At 35.6% G+C, this 16,323-nt stretch overlaps 2 protein-coding genes and 1 pseudogene across 2 annotated transcripts; 1 reads left to right on the top strand and 2 right to left on the bottom strand.

Moving 5' to 3' along the window:
• The first annotated feature begins 136 nt into the window (after window positions 1-136).
• Window positions 137-1,294, top strand: LOC119642357. The gene is made up of 3 exons (XM_038041491.1): window positions 137-574; window positions 634-1,095; window positions 1,150-1,294. Exons 1-3 carry the CDS (start codon window positions 511-513, stop codon window positions 1,284-1,286), a joined length of 663 nt encoding a protein of 220 aa, XP_037897419.1. The 5' UTR covers window positions 137-510; the 3' UTR covers window positions 1,287-1,294.
• LOC119642356 (ubiquitin carboxyl-terminal hydrolase) lies at window positions 1,290-2,505 on the bottom strand. The gene is made up of 4 exons (XM_038041489.1): window positions 2,330-2,505; window positions 2,071-2,211; window positions 1,856-1,998; window positions 1,290-1,801 (listed from the first exon to the last, which is right to left on the bottom strand). Exons 1-4 carry the CDS (start codon window positions 2,363-2,365, stop codon window positions 1,438-1,440), a joined length of 684 nt encoding a protein of 227 aa, XP_037897417.1. The 5' UTR covers window positions 2,366-2,505; the 3' UTR covers window positions 1,290-1,437.
• A 7,078-nt stretch (window positions 2,506-9,583) lies between these two features.
• On the bottom strand, window positions 9,584-11,337 carry LOC119642456 (annotated as a pseudogene).
• Window positions 11,338-16,323: the final 4,986 nt, after the last annotated feature.

A 16,323-nucleotide genomic window follows, 5' to 3' on the forward strand; every position in this document is an offset into this window, starting at 1 on the left:
ATAAAATAAATAAACAGATGTGACAATAAAAGAGTAAAATTTTCGGTTTGATCGTATTTTTGTTAAAATGGGGATTGTGATATGCTAGATTTATATTTTTTACTTTAAAAATAAAAAATTAAAAAAGACAAGAAAATAAATTTAACATGTTTCTCGAAACATGTTAAATGTACGAGTTATTACAAGTGGTGTTAACGCACATTAACGTTTTATTTTTTTGAATAATTTCATATTGTCATGCCAATGACTTAATTTTCCCGAAAAGTTTCCTTATTTTTAAAAAAACAAAACGGACGATCAATAAAACCAAAGTTATGTCAAGATCAGAAATATTCATATAAATTGAAGAGAACGCAGTAAATTATTGAAACAAGATTTTTTACTGTAGTAATCATAACAGTGCTCTTCACTTATATGAAATGCTGCACTCTCTGTTAAGCGCATATATTATACAATTGAAAGTTTATAAATAACAATTTAACATTATTTTAAGACGTCTTTATTTTCAATATGATTTCTACTCCCTATAAAAAGGAAGATTGTTTTGAAAGTGGCTTTTTAACACCGGTACGCTGTAAGTTCCCACTGAGTGTCTTTTTTTATTCTGTTTGCTTAAATAGTTTTGTAACACAGTTTTGGAAAGTACTCCTCAGGTTCCCAGGCAACCCATAAACACCGATTCAAACATAGCTATCTTTCGAGCTCGCTTAGAATTAATAGTAAAAACAACGCAGGACAATTTTTCTAAATGGTTAGTGGCTGAAAAACGTGGCCTGGCTTTATGCAACACTATAGAGGCTATCAAGACAGGGACATTATTAACAGCGATTAATGAAAACGACAAAACCGATTCCACATTATATCCCAAAGATTTGATAGATCGCTACCAAAAATTATCGCTTATAGTAGGCGTATTTCAAGACGTTGTCAACAATGTTAAAGATTCCGTAAAACAAATTGAATCATTAAGAAAATTGCCAAGAAGTAATAGTGAGATCTTGTATCGTTCTTGGTGTTTAGATCACTTTGCCGATTTCTTGGTAGAGCTTTCCCAGAGATATAATGAAGAATACAAAATTAAAAAGCATGTTTTGGGTAAGAAAAAGAGAGTTGTGATACATTTTTTCTTTCAGGAAAATTCTTTTTTAGAAAACTTGCCTCACTGCTTTTGTCAAGCTGACTTAATACGTTGCGTTTCGGCTTGGGAATATCCCGAATATGTGGACTCATTTTTATACCTTATGTTTTTATTTCTTAATGAAGAATTGAATGTTAAAAAAAAATAAATTTTCAAGGAATTCATAAAACTGATGATTTATTTAGTATTGGAAATCAAAGCATAGGTTAGGCAAGTTTTAAAGTATTAAAGCACGTTAAAGAAAGCAAATTCCTATTACGTGGACAGCGAATTTACTCAAACTATAAAAGAAATAAGGATTAATTCGTAGCAGCACTTAAAGCAAGGACAGTGAAGCGTAATTCTTGTGGATCACGAGCCATAAATTCTTTGCAAATGCGAGCAGCATCTTGAAGAAAAGACTCATTGTTCGTAGCACCATGTTTAACCGGAAACATCTTACGTCCGTCAAGCTCATATAAAGTATCATTTTTGTTAACAAAAGCGATAAAATGATGATAAACTTCTTCATTAGGATCAGCAACTGTCTGGCCTTCCTGGGCTAAAGCTTGATGACTTTCGCGTAGGGCTCTATCAGTTTCTAAGGCCTTTCCCCGTTCTTCTGGTGTCATATCCTTCGACATTTCTAAGAAATCTTTCAGAATGCCATCGTCCAACATAATTCTGAAAACGAAAATTATAAGAAAAAAACTATAGGATTTAACTATTAAAACATACTCTTTGTTGTTGGCTATGCTATGAATGAGAGCTATTGTTCCGCAAGCATTATGAGTGAACTGTCGCATATAAAACAAATCATTGGGAAGAGTTTGCCCTTCTTCGGCTAAGCGTTTCTGCTCCTCATCACGGTGTTTCTCATACTGGTTATTTTGTTAGTAAACAAAAAGAAATAAAAATAAGAACTTCTCCAACCTGCAACTTTGTTAATTTACCGTTTCAGAACAAGGGAACAATAATATAATAGATTTAACTGGGCTCGGTATCCATTCCAACATCTCAGGTTCCAGTCCCATTACATCAGTGATTATCCATTCCTTCCTAACCCCAAATGTGTGTATGTATTTGGTCAATACCTAATTTTTCATAAAAAAATTATAAATTGTCCATCAATGACTCATGACGAGGGTAAAAAATATTGTAACTCCGTTATCACCGCTTTTAAGGAGAATTTACATTTTTACTTTAACTCACTTCGGGGTTTGATTCTAACGGAGTCCAAACAGACATATTTTTATGAAAAGAGAACTCAACTTCTGTCGCAGCAAAAATGTCTTAAAAATTCTTTAAAATAATTTTCCTGTTTGTTAGTAAGAAATTCCAAATGCAAATCTTAGGTGGGTCGTATTTATTGACAATGACAAACCGGTTGTAGAGTTGCCAATATTAACTATAGCGATACAGTAGCGCTACGGTAGAACAAACATTGTCAAAGATATCCGATGCCAACCTTCCGATATTTGTTAATGAATAGAATACTTTGATTTAATGTATTGATTAAGCGAAAAGGGAGTAGAAAACTATATTTTGTATCAGTTAATAAAGCCCACAATTTATTTATTACTTGAAATGAAGCCGTACACTATGCGAGTGCTTTAAAAGTCTTATTTATTATTATTATTATTAATTTCGCCAGAGAAATAAATTCTAAGACTAAACTCTTAAAAGCACTAGCATCTAAGGCTATCGGCTTTTATTATTAAAAACTCTACCGCACTTGAGATTCGAACCCCCGACCATTGACTTGCTAGTCGAGATTCCTCGCCTTCGGCTACTCAGGCGGATAAAAAAAAAAAAAAAAATCTTATTTAAGCTTTAATACATATAAGAAAAACCAAATTCTCATTATGCAAGCAGCGATTTTACTGGAATTAAGTTTTAAAATATTAATACAAAGCAACACTCAAAGCTAGAAAGATGTAGTAGTTCGTAATGATAACGATATCCAAATTCGGGTAATTCTAGACTTTTAATGGAAAGTTGTAACACAGTTTGTTCTTCTCTTTCTTAATGACAAAGAGTTACCAATTATTGAAGGCATGCTGTGCTTCTTGCGGTAAGTTGGTTCACATGCATGTTTATATACGTCATTGATAAAAGTTGTGATCATTTTTGATGTATTCAATAAATTCATTAAAACATCAATTAACATGATAACATCTCAGATAAGCGAACAAATGCATATGAATCAATACTCGTTTATATGTTTGAGAACATTATGTTGTAAGGAATCTCAGATGTATTTTAATAATCAGCTATAGGAGCATCTTCTACTTCATAGCTTTGATACAGGCAGTCGTTATTACCAGCTAGATATTGTGTTGTGAATATATTTTTTTACTTGCTTTTTTCTTTTTTTTCATTTAAAATATTTATTAACAAGGAATCGAATTATTTATTAAGTATTTAAATCAAAATATATTTTTGTTATAGTTTTAACACAAGGATTTTATTTTACGAAGAAAATTTTTAATAAAGAAAACTATATTATAGTAATACGATTGTAATAAAACAAAAGAATAAATATAAGAAATTATTTTGATTGTTTTCTTTTTAATGATAACTGTATTTATAATATATGATATATAAAGTATTGTAAAATTTCCTTTTAATAAAAATGCAATTTTTGCAAGAACTTAAAGAAACCTAAATTTGGGCTCTAAAAGTCTTCGTTGTCTTTGATTAATGCTTGGAAAGAAAGATTATCCAAGCTTACCGGCCAACAAACGCTATATACAATATCCATATACAAAAATTCATTCTTAAAGATAATTTTTTTTTGTGATTGACTTAAACTATTATAATTTGGCCACAATTGAGAGAAAGCGTCTGAATTTGTTTCCAATTGAGAGTAAGCGTCTGTATATGTTTACAATTAAAAATAATTCAAAAAGTTAGTCTGTATTTTTTAACAGCTGTTGCATCGATTCTCCTGGCAACCCTGTACGAAATAGGACGCTCTTATTTCTGTGCAGAAACTTTTTCTCTCAAAAACTTTCTTTTTCGAAAACTACTGAGCTCATCAAGGGCATACGTAGTCGATTTGCGATATTTGCACAAAATCGACAACAATCTCAACACCTTTGTGCTTCTAAGCAGTGCAAGCAGCGATTCCGCCTTTCACTAACCTCAATTTTGCGGCAATCACAAATCAACAAAATTTTCAATATCTTTGTGCTCCTACGTAGGAGCGCAGCACCATCTACTGTATACAACATCATCCCAACAAAACCGACTCTGTCATTTCACGACTACACTGACATCAAGTGGCGCCGATCTTAGCTGAATTTCCAAACCTTTTGGTTTACCAGACTTTTCGTATCCCCTGTCGCAGTCAGCTTAAAGGGTACCTGCTAATTTGCTTATCGCTTTTGTTTCACGACAAGTTAGTTGATTTTTTTTCCTTTGCCTATAATCCAGCACGAAAGGTAAAAATCGCCCGCCCTAAAAGGGGTTGAGGCAAAACAAAATTGATTTCGAACGATGAACATTTCAAAAATTTTGTTCGAACTACGCAAAGTAGAGCTTCTTCTAAAAGAAAAATGTCAAACCAAAAAAATAATTTGAAAAAAATTATCATTGATAAGGAAATTTCACCCTTAAAAGACTTGTCTGTGGATTGCAATACCACCCCACCAAACTCTCTGATCCTTCCCTCCACCAGTAATCTCTCCTCTCCCAATAAGAGCGGGGCTGAGCATAGCAATAAAAACAGCAATTCGATAACAGAAAAGAACTCTCACCCTTCAAGTCGAAATGTTTACGGTGATGACGTGACTTGTGAGTCCTACGTCTTCATTAAAGCTAATCCCAATAACCCAGACGAGCCTTTTCGTCTCAACTCTGACTTATTTTTCTTTCAATATATCAAAGATTTCAAACTGGATGGATTGACTAATATAAAAACCTTCAGCAATGGCAAAGGCAAACTCTGTTTTGCCACTGCTGATGATGCAAAAAATTTCATTTTAAAGAACAATTTCCACTCAAAGTCAAGCAAGGCTTATATTCCTAAAATATTTACCGAAAAATTCGGAATTTTTAAAATATTCCACCCACAATCAAGGAAGAGGACTCAAGGAAGAGTCAGCTAACTCAGACATCGAAGTCCTGTCAGTTACAAGACTTCACAAGGCATTCTACCAATAGAGAAAATTTTATTCCCACTAACAGCCTTAAGATTGGCTTTAAAGGTAAACTAATCCCTAAATCTATAAGATTTAAATACTGTAACATCCCGGTTGATTATTTCATCCGCCCGGTCAAGCTATGCTATAACTGCGGCCGTGTTGATCATATCGCAAAATAGTGTAAAAGTAAGGGAGGCAGATGCTTAAATTGTAGCAAGACACCGGCTTGTCCTTACAGCTATATGTTTGGTTTATGGGTCTTTGGACCACAACGTAACCTTTCGCGATTGTCCTAAAAGAAAGAGAGAAGAAAATTTAAAAGAATCCTTACTATTCAAAACTAATCCTTCGTGAATATAAGGAAAAATTCTTCAACAACCCGGCGTTGAAGGATAGCACTCAATCCAACAATATTAGGGACCCTACTCCCGAAACAAACATTTTAATTAAAAAAAATTTCAACGCGGTTGTCAAAAATAAAACGTGTATTCCCAAACCCATGCAAAGAACATCTCACAAGGTGCCCTTAACTCATAGCAGCAACACATATGAGCAAAAAAAACTCCCCCTTCCTGATGAAAGGAACACATCCATCAATAATCGCAAATCTACTGAAATGGAAATGATTTTGGAAAAGATCTTCAAAATTCTTACTACCACTCATCACGAAACAAATTTCAAAACTATACAGGAAGAAATACTCACCCTCAAATCAGAAATTGATCTCTTAAAACAGAGTCCATCTGAGCTAGGCTCAACATGCCCTACTATCTCTCAATGACCTCCTTTCTACAATACAACATACAAAGCTTCAGGCTGAATGCCCATTCGCTTGATTATTTCATAAATTCCAACCGAACTGATTTCGCCATCTTGAGTGAAATCTTTCTGTTCGACGACAACATTTCCGATCTCAAAATCTCAAATTACAGCTCCGCTTATAAATGTAGAAGCGACGGCTATGGAGGTGTTGCCATCCTTGCCAGGAAAGACATCTCCTTCAAACAAACCCCGTTTAAATCAGCTGCTGACATTATTATTGTCAAAACCTCTTCCCTAAAAACTAATATTGTTATTGCTGCTTGCTATTTCAAACCTAACACCCTTATTCAATCTTTCCGGGATGACTTTAATCGCCTCTGTGATATGCTTGATAGCTTCCACAATGTCATAATTGCAGGAGATTTTAATGCAAAACACCCTTGCTTTGGTGACTCCGTGTCAAACAATAAAGGCAAAGCCTTGCAAGAAATCATTGAAGTCAGTAATTTCTATTGTCTCAATGATAATTCCCCAACCAATGTGCACTCTACAACCAACAGTTGTGGTAGCGTTTTGGATCTAACTTTCACTAACGCAACCAATCTTACGTTCAAACGGGAGGTCAACAAATTATTTTCTGGGAAACAGTCACCCCCTTCCCATTCTCTTTAGCGCCACCTTTATTACCTCTTCCAAGATAAATGATTTTATCTCGAGGAAAAAACTCCTAAACAATCTTATGCACAAATGTCTTGAGCCACAGGTCGAGTCCATTCAGTGCTCATTTCAACGAGAAATAAATGAAGTTAAACCGAACATCCAAATCTTCGATTCCTACTCACCAGAACATTGGTGGAACAAGCTGCTCACTGCACAATTCCGTAAATTACAAGCTGCTAAACAAAAATTTTCTAAATACCTTGTCATGAGACTCGTTACTTTCATTGCCGGCTGAGTATTTGTCTTTTTCTGACAAAGAAATAAAAATAAAATAAAAAGAAGAGTCCCGTCGGTTGTCTGCCGTCTGTCTGTCCACTGTAAGTCAGTCGGTCGTCGTCTGGCGTCGGCCCTACATATGCACACCCCCTTTATCCTTTCAGCTACAGCGGTGGCAGCTGTAGCGCTTAACTACTCATCGGGGACACAAAACAACAGGGGAATAAATAACTAAAGTAACTTACAATACAATCCTCTCGCGATGTCGTGGCTGTCTCCTTCGGCGGCTCCTGTCCACGGCAAGGAAGTAGGAAGTTCGTCTTACGTCGTCGGCACAATCACAACACAGCTGGGATGTAGGTGCATGTGGGTGCACGTAGTTCATAAGCTACTGGAAAAGTATTCTTCTTCCTCTTAACACATCTTGATTGAGGCAAACACATTGTTCCTTGTTTTTTTTCTTTTGTTTTTTTTCGATCATTTATTAAACGCACAAATAAAAGATAAAATGTAATAATAGTTCAGGTGCACATCAGTGCTACAATCAAGGCATTTAGGTAGACATTTTTTTGTCTTATGGAATTAAGCAGAATTCTAAATTTTTCATAACTTATTGGAGTGTATTTTTTTTCTTTACAATTTATTAAATGCGCTTGGCTATTTCTTTTTATTATAAAACTATGTTCTGCTAAAACTTTCCACAACACTTCATTAATACTTCGCAACCATTTGTTTATGAAGGTCACCTTTAACCAATAATCTTCTACGTTATTCACTTGATAAGAAAACCTTTTGCTTCTTGTTGGACAAAAAAACGTATTCAAAGAACGGTGCAGCCATTACCCTTGCCTTGATTCTCTTATGCTTCTTCTAATTGTTCCACCTTTTTTTCCTTTTCTTTGATAAAAAAAGTTTAGACTTCATTTTTGTGGTTTAGCTTTTGCTAATTTTAACTAAAGACACATTGACGTCATTCACGTCGCTTTTGTCGCTTTACTTTGAGGTTCTAATTAAAATTTATCCTTCTTTTGAGGTGTTAATTAAAATTTATTCTTTTTTCTGAATTTCGATATTTTCCGAGTTAATTTATTTCAAACTTCAATTGCACAAAATTTTTCTTTCGCGTATTTTTCTATTTATTTCTTTTTATTGTATTGATAATTAATTATTTACGCTGATTATCGTAATGCATACTTCCTTGTAAATTTTAATATTCACAGTCAGCTAATGCTAGTCCTTTTGTTACCCTTGAGGGATAGTCTTCACAATTATTTTTTATTTATCCGTTTTATATTGAGCTCGAAAGCCCGTCCGAACTTCACCAGATGCCAAACAGTTCTCTTCGCTATCTTGAAATTAAAAAGCAGACAGACTTCTCATTCTTACTCAATTTCCCTCTTCTTCTTCCTGTTGCTCTCTCTATAACGGCTTGCCGCTACTCGCACAAGAGCAAGCATAGATCCCGCAAAATCATACGATTTTGCCTATGCTTGCAAAAGCAAAAGGAAAAAAAAGGAGTACCGCAAAGTCATACTATTTTGCCTGTACTTGTAAACAAGGAAATCAGAGAAGAGTAAAATAAACATACCCCGCAAGATCATACGATTTATTAGCGGTACCACAAAATCGCATGATTTGTCTAACGGCATGCCGTGATTCCGCTCCTTGCGGTTGACACAGACCGACAGACACCCTACCCAAGGTTTGTTCGCGGCCGTTACAGCTCGGACCCATCGATATCGCCTGCGATATGGAATGTGTACGTCAAATAGTCCGCGGACAGACCAACTATACCCCCGACGGCCGACTACTACGGACCAACGTGTGGCTTCGACCCACGCCCTGAGTTTAAGAGTCTCTGTTCTACCGACTGAGCTAGCCGGGCAAATTCTGTGTATACTCAAGAGGTTTTAGAGAAGAGAATATCTTTGGCTTGTTATACTCCTAGCTTCCGCCCTGTCTTCTAGCTGGTGTCATCGAACTTGCACCTTGTGACTAAGCTGTCTAATCTGTTCATTCCGTAAGTCGAGCAACCTTTGAGTAGCTGATTTTGTATCCGATATTGTTGATTTTCATTTGCAATTCTTTGCACCAAGTTTAGCAACCTTTCGCGATCTATGGGTCGTGAACCTCTTAACGCTTCCGTGGCCAAGTCGAAAGGCGTTCGACTACTGCTGCCCTCATTATTACTTCCACCACCCGTGTTGGCAGAGAATTCGAATTCACTGTTTATCATCGTTGAGCGGCCGCTTGATGCTAGATTTATTGGAATCTGGTTTATGTACGCTTGCGGAGCAGGCTGAAAACAAGATTTACTATGCTGAGCTGTTGCAGTTACGGTAGCATATGTGCTGAAATTACTGCCTGTAGTACTGTTGCCAGCAGGTTGTTTGGTTGAAGGCGATTGTTGCTGATCCTGCACGCTATGGCGATGGTGATGGTGCTGATGTGGATGATAATTTGGTGTCGAGTGTTCCGGTTGCTGTTATTTCTGTGATTGGTGACGATGTTGATTTGTTGCTACGGTAGTTGCAGGTGGATGAGGCCTTGAAGATTTCCGTGTACTATGTTGGCTACTTAAATTTTTTATGATGCGTGTACGTTCGATCTATCTTAGCATCTATATGCACTGACATGCCGTCACCTAGAAACGTAATAATATTCTTAGCATTATTCGTGATAGGTGATTGAACCTCCACTAATTTTTGTTTTAATGATTATTATTAGAGCCCGCACATTTCATTTTTACTTACATTCTTTAAATAATTTTTCGATAATGATATCGATTTGGCACGTTTGCGAGAACCGCTGCGTTTTCTAGGCCCTTCGACGACATTTCCCGTAGAAAGACGCGAACGTCTTTTTCCCGGCTTTAAATATTTTAGCAGAGGCATCGTAGATCCACCGAATACTAATGTAGTGAACAACACTATAATCAAAGTAGTAGTAATAATAACGTGGCGTGTCTCGTCGCTTGATAAGTCGAGATGCAAAGACAAAGCGTAGGAAATGGCTCCTCTTAAGCCAGAAAACCACATAATAAATTGCATTTTGCTTGTGATTTTATGCTCACGAAATTTATTTACCACATAAGCTAAAGGAAAAATGTTACAGGCTCTTCCTATTAGGCAAAGGATAATAGCCCAAATACAAAGGACAATTCTACTTGATGTTTAAATAAGAAAATCGCCAAACCGAGATAAGCGAACATGCAAGTTTCGGCTATAAAGGCTAGAGTACGCATGGTTTGTTGCATAATAATCTGTGTAACAGTGGATAAATTAAAATGAGTGTAATGGGACATCACTATACCACAGAATAATATGGCCATTATTCCGCTAAGATGAATGCCCTCAGCCAAAACGTAGGGAGCATAGGTAAAAATTAGCATAAAGGCAAACTCCAAAGAAGGATGCTTTCTCAGATCGATATGATTAAGTAATAAAGCAGAAATTAAAGCAAATCACCCCAATGCCAGCAGAGGCAAAAAACATTTCGCAGAAAGTTTTTAACGCCGAGAATATGGCTTCACCGGTAGTTCCTTGGACATAAGCACGACTGTTCGCCGATTGCGTGATAGTAGTAGTTAAAACAATGGAAATAGCATAATTTAGTGTACTCTCACCAAAAACCAACATGTTCAGTACAGGATCAACGTCCAATGCGTGAAATATGGCTACTGTGGCAACGGGATCCACTGCCGAAATAAGAGAACCAAAGGCAAATGATTCCGAAAAATTTAGACTGTAATTATAAAGAAGACAAAATTTAAATTCTTTTCTTGCACATCTTGGATATTTACCGATAAGCTACTTCAGCTAAGCCCAAAAGCTATATTCCAGCCCCTATGACTAAAGCTGATATAGTGGTTCCAAACACTAAAATTGAGCCAATATTTTGAAAGAAGTTACCCTTATGAAGATTGTAACCCGGTTCAAAAATAATTGGTGGTAGTAGAACCAAAAAGAAGCCGGTAGGCGAAAATACTTCTTCTCGTTTCCAACTGGCATTTTCCCCTGTCATGACTTTAAGGAAGAGACCGATTAAAGCGCCTAGGAATACTACAACAATACTTTCGGGAAGATATTGAAAACCAGTTTGAAACATAAAGTGAATCAGTAGTATGCCCAGCATAATAACGCAAATAACGAAAAACAAGGAGAGGGACGAGTTGTGTTCCTGTTCCACTGCATGGTGATAAGGCAAAGGCGGTTCGGTTACTGCTGATGTCGAATTCTGCGTAGAGTTAGTAGCAGGAGCCACAGTTGTTGTCGATCCATTGTTTGTCGGATTCTTGGGGTCATCAGTTACTCTTGGTACTATTTTTTCATTATTATTGTTGACTGTAACATTTGTTTTAATATCACTAATCATACTTATGTAAGCTTGCTTCATAATACGTAGGTGATCTTGCCACAAAGATCTTGGAATTAAATTCTGTTAAACTTTTGGGATTATATTCGAGCATTCTTACTGCATTGAACAACGAACTCTCAATCACATTATTCACCGAGATTGTTCGTACCAATGGTGAAATAGGGGTAGACATATATGCAAAAGTGGCAAAAATATATGTTCCAGGATTGAGTTTTTACAGAAAGGGTTCTTCACACGAAATCATTTTTAAATGAAAATAGCATGAATAGCATCCATGTATATATGTATATATTATATGTAAGATGTGCAGGCATATACATATATACATGCATGTTACTACAAATTTCCATCACTTTTAAGTGACTTTAAACATTTTTCCAATTTGAGATAATGGTTTGTGATGTAGGAAAGTTAAATTTGCCTTTTTTTTTGGGAATGAGTTGACAGATCGACTTGAAACTACAGGCGACCATAAGAGAAGATGAGATTTAGATATGTTTTACAAATTGCGCAGTTACTGTTTCATCACTTTCTCTCTAACTCGTCTGGCGTTAACATTCATTGAGAGAAGGCAGGAAAGAGATGAGGAATTTACTACATCATATAAAATCATATAAATTCTGAGCTATACACAGGAGCTCTAGAACGCATATACAACGTTTTCACAGTTTCATACGTTCAAAAACATAAATATGTTCGTGCTAGTTCGTGCAACGCTATTCAGGTGACAACTTTTTGCCTTACAGAGGTTAAAGTAAAAATATTAATTTGCTTATTGTACTACCCTCCATGTTTTCCACATCATCACAAGGAGCTATCTCATGAATACTTTTCAACTTTGGGTGCGCATTTTATATTTGCAGGTGATTGTAACGTCAAAGACAAATAATGGTGTGGCTCCCCCGGAATAAGGCAGCTATAAACAGAAATAACGAAGAACAAGTTCGGTCGACCAACATTTCGAGCCATCGTTTTAAATAAAATCGTACACTCGATTGCTTTCGCTGTAAACAGAAAAAATTACAAAAGAGCAAGGCTTCTGTGGTTCATTATTTGATCTTTCTTCTGACCATTTTCCAATCCATAAACAATTTCTGCGCTCCAAGCCATGCAAAAGATCAGATAAATTTCCAAATAAAACACAAACTAGAGTAAGTACAGAAAATACATAAGTTTACATGTTCCAACCGATATTCCTTTCAAAAACGCGCAGCACAATGACGCTGCAGAGGAAAATTTTTAATCGCACGTTGCGACAAGCAATTAAAATGGCAGCACCGAAATTCAAAGATAACCTATTTATTAGTAACGGAAGAAAAACGCATCCTTAGAGGACAACGGAAATATGTAGGTCAGCACTGTTGAAGCAACGCATGACACAGTACACTAGGAAGTTGAAAGCTAAGTTTAGCAGCACAAGACAGAACAGAAGCTACAGTGACACCGTGGTCTAAATTAATACATACGGACCTAATCTAATGCCTTTGTACAAACAAAAAAAGAGCAGCTGTTGCATTGAAAAAACGACTATGAATTTGGTCATATATGAGGGTAATTCAAAAATAATTTGGCAACAACTGAAAGTAAGCGTCTGTATTTGGCTACAACTGAGATTAAGCGTCTGTATTTGTTTACAATTGAAAATTATTCAAAGAGTTAGTCTGATATTTTTTAACAGCTGTTGCATTGAAAAAACGACCATGAATTTGGTCATATATAAGAGTAATTCAAAAATAATTTGACCACAACTGAGAGTAAGCGTCTGTATTTGTTTACAGTTAAAAATAATTCAAAGAGTTAGTATGTATTTGTTAACAGCTGGTGAATTGAAAAAACGATTATGAATTTGGTCACATATGAGAGTAATTCAAAAACAATATGACCACTACTGAGAATAAGCGTCTGTATTTGTTTACAATTGAAAAGAGTTAGTCTGTATTTGTTAACAGCTGATATGAGAGCATATGAGAGTAATTTAAAAAAAATTTGGCCACAATTGAGAGTAAGCGTGTGAATTTGGCCACATCTGGGAGTAAGTGTCTATATTAGTTTACAATTGACAATAATTCAAAAAGTCAGCTGTTTAACTGGCTGTTGTTATTCTTGTTGGAATTAGAATTTTTGTGTATAATTTTTCGACGTTTTTGCCTTTGTTTTTCGTTTCTTAATTTTAAGGTTTTCAATATTTTATTTCAAGAGAAGTGTTGAAAAGCCTCAAAAGAAGATGCTTATCATTTGGTGAGAGAAACTAAATTTATGGTGGGCAAAAAGGCGAAGGAGTGGTATTGGGAGAAGATACAAGAGACCTTAAGCAAAATTGGCCCCAAAAAGACTATTATAGAATGGAAAAAGGTAGGTTGTTGTAGGCTTTAAGCGCATATGACCAAAATGATCAATAAATTAGTGGTAAGCAAACGAAATTCAAAAAATTTCTATAATTTTTGTAAATGTGTTAACTTTCTTTTCATATTTTTCGTATCATTAAAAATATTGCTCATATGACCAAAGCTGAAATGGAATATTTGGATTGGTCTCTTTTGGGTCCGGGTCTGTTGTTCCCTGTTGTTTAATTGCGTAGTGCCAGAAAGATTGTTACCCCGATTGACCCTAATTTGGGCTGCTCAGGACTTAATGTGATACTGTGCGCAATCGGTATTAGAGGTCAATGGGTCCAAGTACGCTTGAATGTCCGTTTGCGAATATTTGCCTTCCAATAGAAATCAGCAAGAATGTTTAATTATGGAAACTACATTTTTCAACGGTTAGGTGCTACTTGTTTGTTCTAAAACATTCACTTAAAGTTAAATACGTTTGTATATTTACATCAAGTAGATTAGCAGTGGTATACAGTTTTAAATGGATCATTTCAAAGTATTTTCATTTGTACTTTAATATAAAATGAATCTTTTTGAAATGTCTCGAACGGAATTTGCTGATTACAATCAAAAATATGGAGTCAAGTAAGAGAAATACTAGAAAGGAAATAGTCTCAAAATTCAAATGAATATTTGCCATACACGTTTCACAATGTTTAGTGAGAATTTTTTCATTTTTACAACTTGTTTACTTCGAACTTACAAAATTAACTTTAGTTACAGACTATCCACTGTGTGCATCATTATTTTGTATGGCATTAATTGTCATAATGTATTATAATAAAAAAATGTACAATTACGATAAGGAAAACCAATATACGGACTGAAGATTGAACTACGATGGTTCTGATATCTACACACTTAAGAAATGTCCATAAGACGATCTAATAAGTTGAAGACAAGTTTGTAGAGCATATGTTCATCAACAAAGTATTACGAATTTCCTTTGACAATATTATTTTTCACATATATAGAAAAGAAGTGGTAACATTCGGAAAGACAAATAGGATATGATCAGGAGATTGTAAGACTCCACGTAAAGATTTGTTTACTATGTTAATTTTGAATAGATGATCATTACATCTCGTGTGATTGAACATCAGTTTGTTAATAAGATAGACAACGTCACGTCTGAGTCCACAATAAATAAACCGAGGGGCTTTGTTTATTTGTGGAAATAAAGAGTGACGACCGTAAGATGAATTATCTCACCGCTGTTGACAAAAAAGAAACTGAACGTTTTTTGTCAACTGTGCTCAGATGTGCAAGATTTTAAACACGATCATTCAAATGAGATTGTCTGGAAGGTGCAATTATATCTGCAGTGTTGTTGCTAAGAGTATCTGGGGGATCTGATTGTAAAGCGGATAAGGCAGATTTACTGTTTGGCACTTGTAACGCCCGCGAACAAAATTCAGGGAGGGTGTCGGTCAGTCCGCTTTTACCACGAATGTCATAATAACGGCATGCCGTTATATGACATCGCGGGATTTTACTGTTACTCTGCATAATAGCGGCTAGCCGTTAGGTATGCAGAAGAGCAGAGAGAGCGAAAAATCGTGCGAAGAAATTCGGTGGTGGTTTTCTCTCGTTTGCTGATCGCTAAAAGCAGTCAAGCATTAACTACAGAAATGGACAGTCGAGAATTTCCTTTGTGTGCGAAAACTAAAGAATTTAAATGATTAAACCGGAATTTAAAGAAATTAACCAAACCATACAAAATTGGTTTTGTGACAACCTGAATTAATAAGACGAAGCCAAACACGGCCTGTTAAAAATAACCATAAACTACAAAGAATTGTTTCGTTTCTTAACTAAGTAGTTTTAAAAATGAATTTTGTTAATAAATACTAATTTGGTAACATTGCAAAATAAAAAGATATCAAGGCGTGCTCGTTAAACATACACCAATATTACTATAAATTGTAAGGAAGCGATTTTGTTTCCTTACGAAATACAAGTCCGTCCGCCTTAGACATCTATCCCCAATCCGCAGTCAGCAAGTCCGATCTGTCCACGCATGCCGTTCTGTAAGCAATACACGGACAGCCCCCTCCAATATCAAAATCATAAAACACACACTAAGTATACCTATACCTTGTACAGATAAAATCATAATATCACACACTGAATATGCCTATACCTTGTAACGAGAAAAATGTCTAACATCTATTGTACAGGCCCACGTGAGTTAATTCATAGAAACACACACCACATGTGTGTAAAGAGAAAAGTACAAGCACATAGTGAGGATGCCTCTGTAAAACCACAGAAGCCCACCACAGCACAGATGAAAAACCCCAGTGTACCAAAAAGCTTAGATCCAAATCTCAAAATGTGTTAGCGGAGTCAAGAACCCAAATAAAAGAAAAACTTAGTTGCAAGAAATCAATATGTTAAGAACACAAGTAGAATCTCAAAATGTTTAAGAACTCGAAGGTTAAACAAAACTCAAAGCACAAATACTAGTAGAATCTCAAGAACTCAAAGGCTAAATAAAACTCAAAGTATAAATACAAGCAAAACCCCAACACGTTTAACATGCAAGAAGTAAGCTTAGGTAGAAAATCCTTGCATGCAAAACAAACCTCAGCAAGAGTCTCTACGT

The sequence above is a fragment of the Glossina fuscipes genome, unplaced genomic scaffold, assembly GCF_014805625.2.
Source record: "Glossina fuscipes isolate IAEA_lab_2018 unplaced genomic scaffold, Yale_Gfus_2 222, whole genome shotgun sequence".
NCBI lineage: Eukaryota > Metazoa > Arthropoda > Insecta > Diptera > Glossinidae > Glossina > Glossina fuscipes.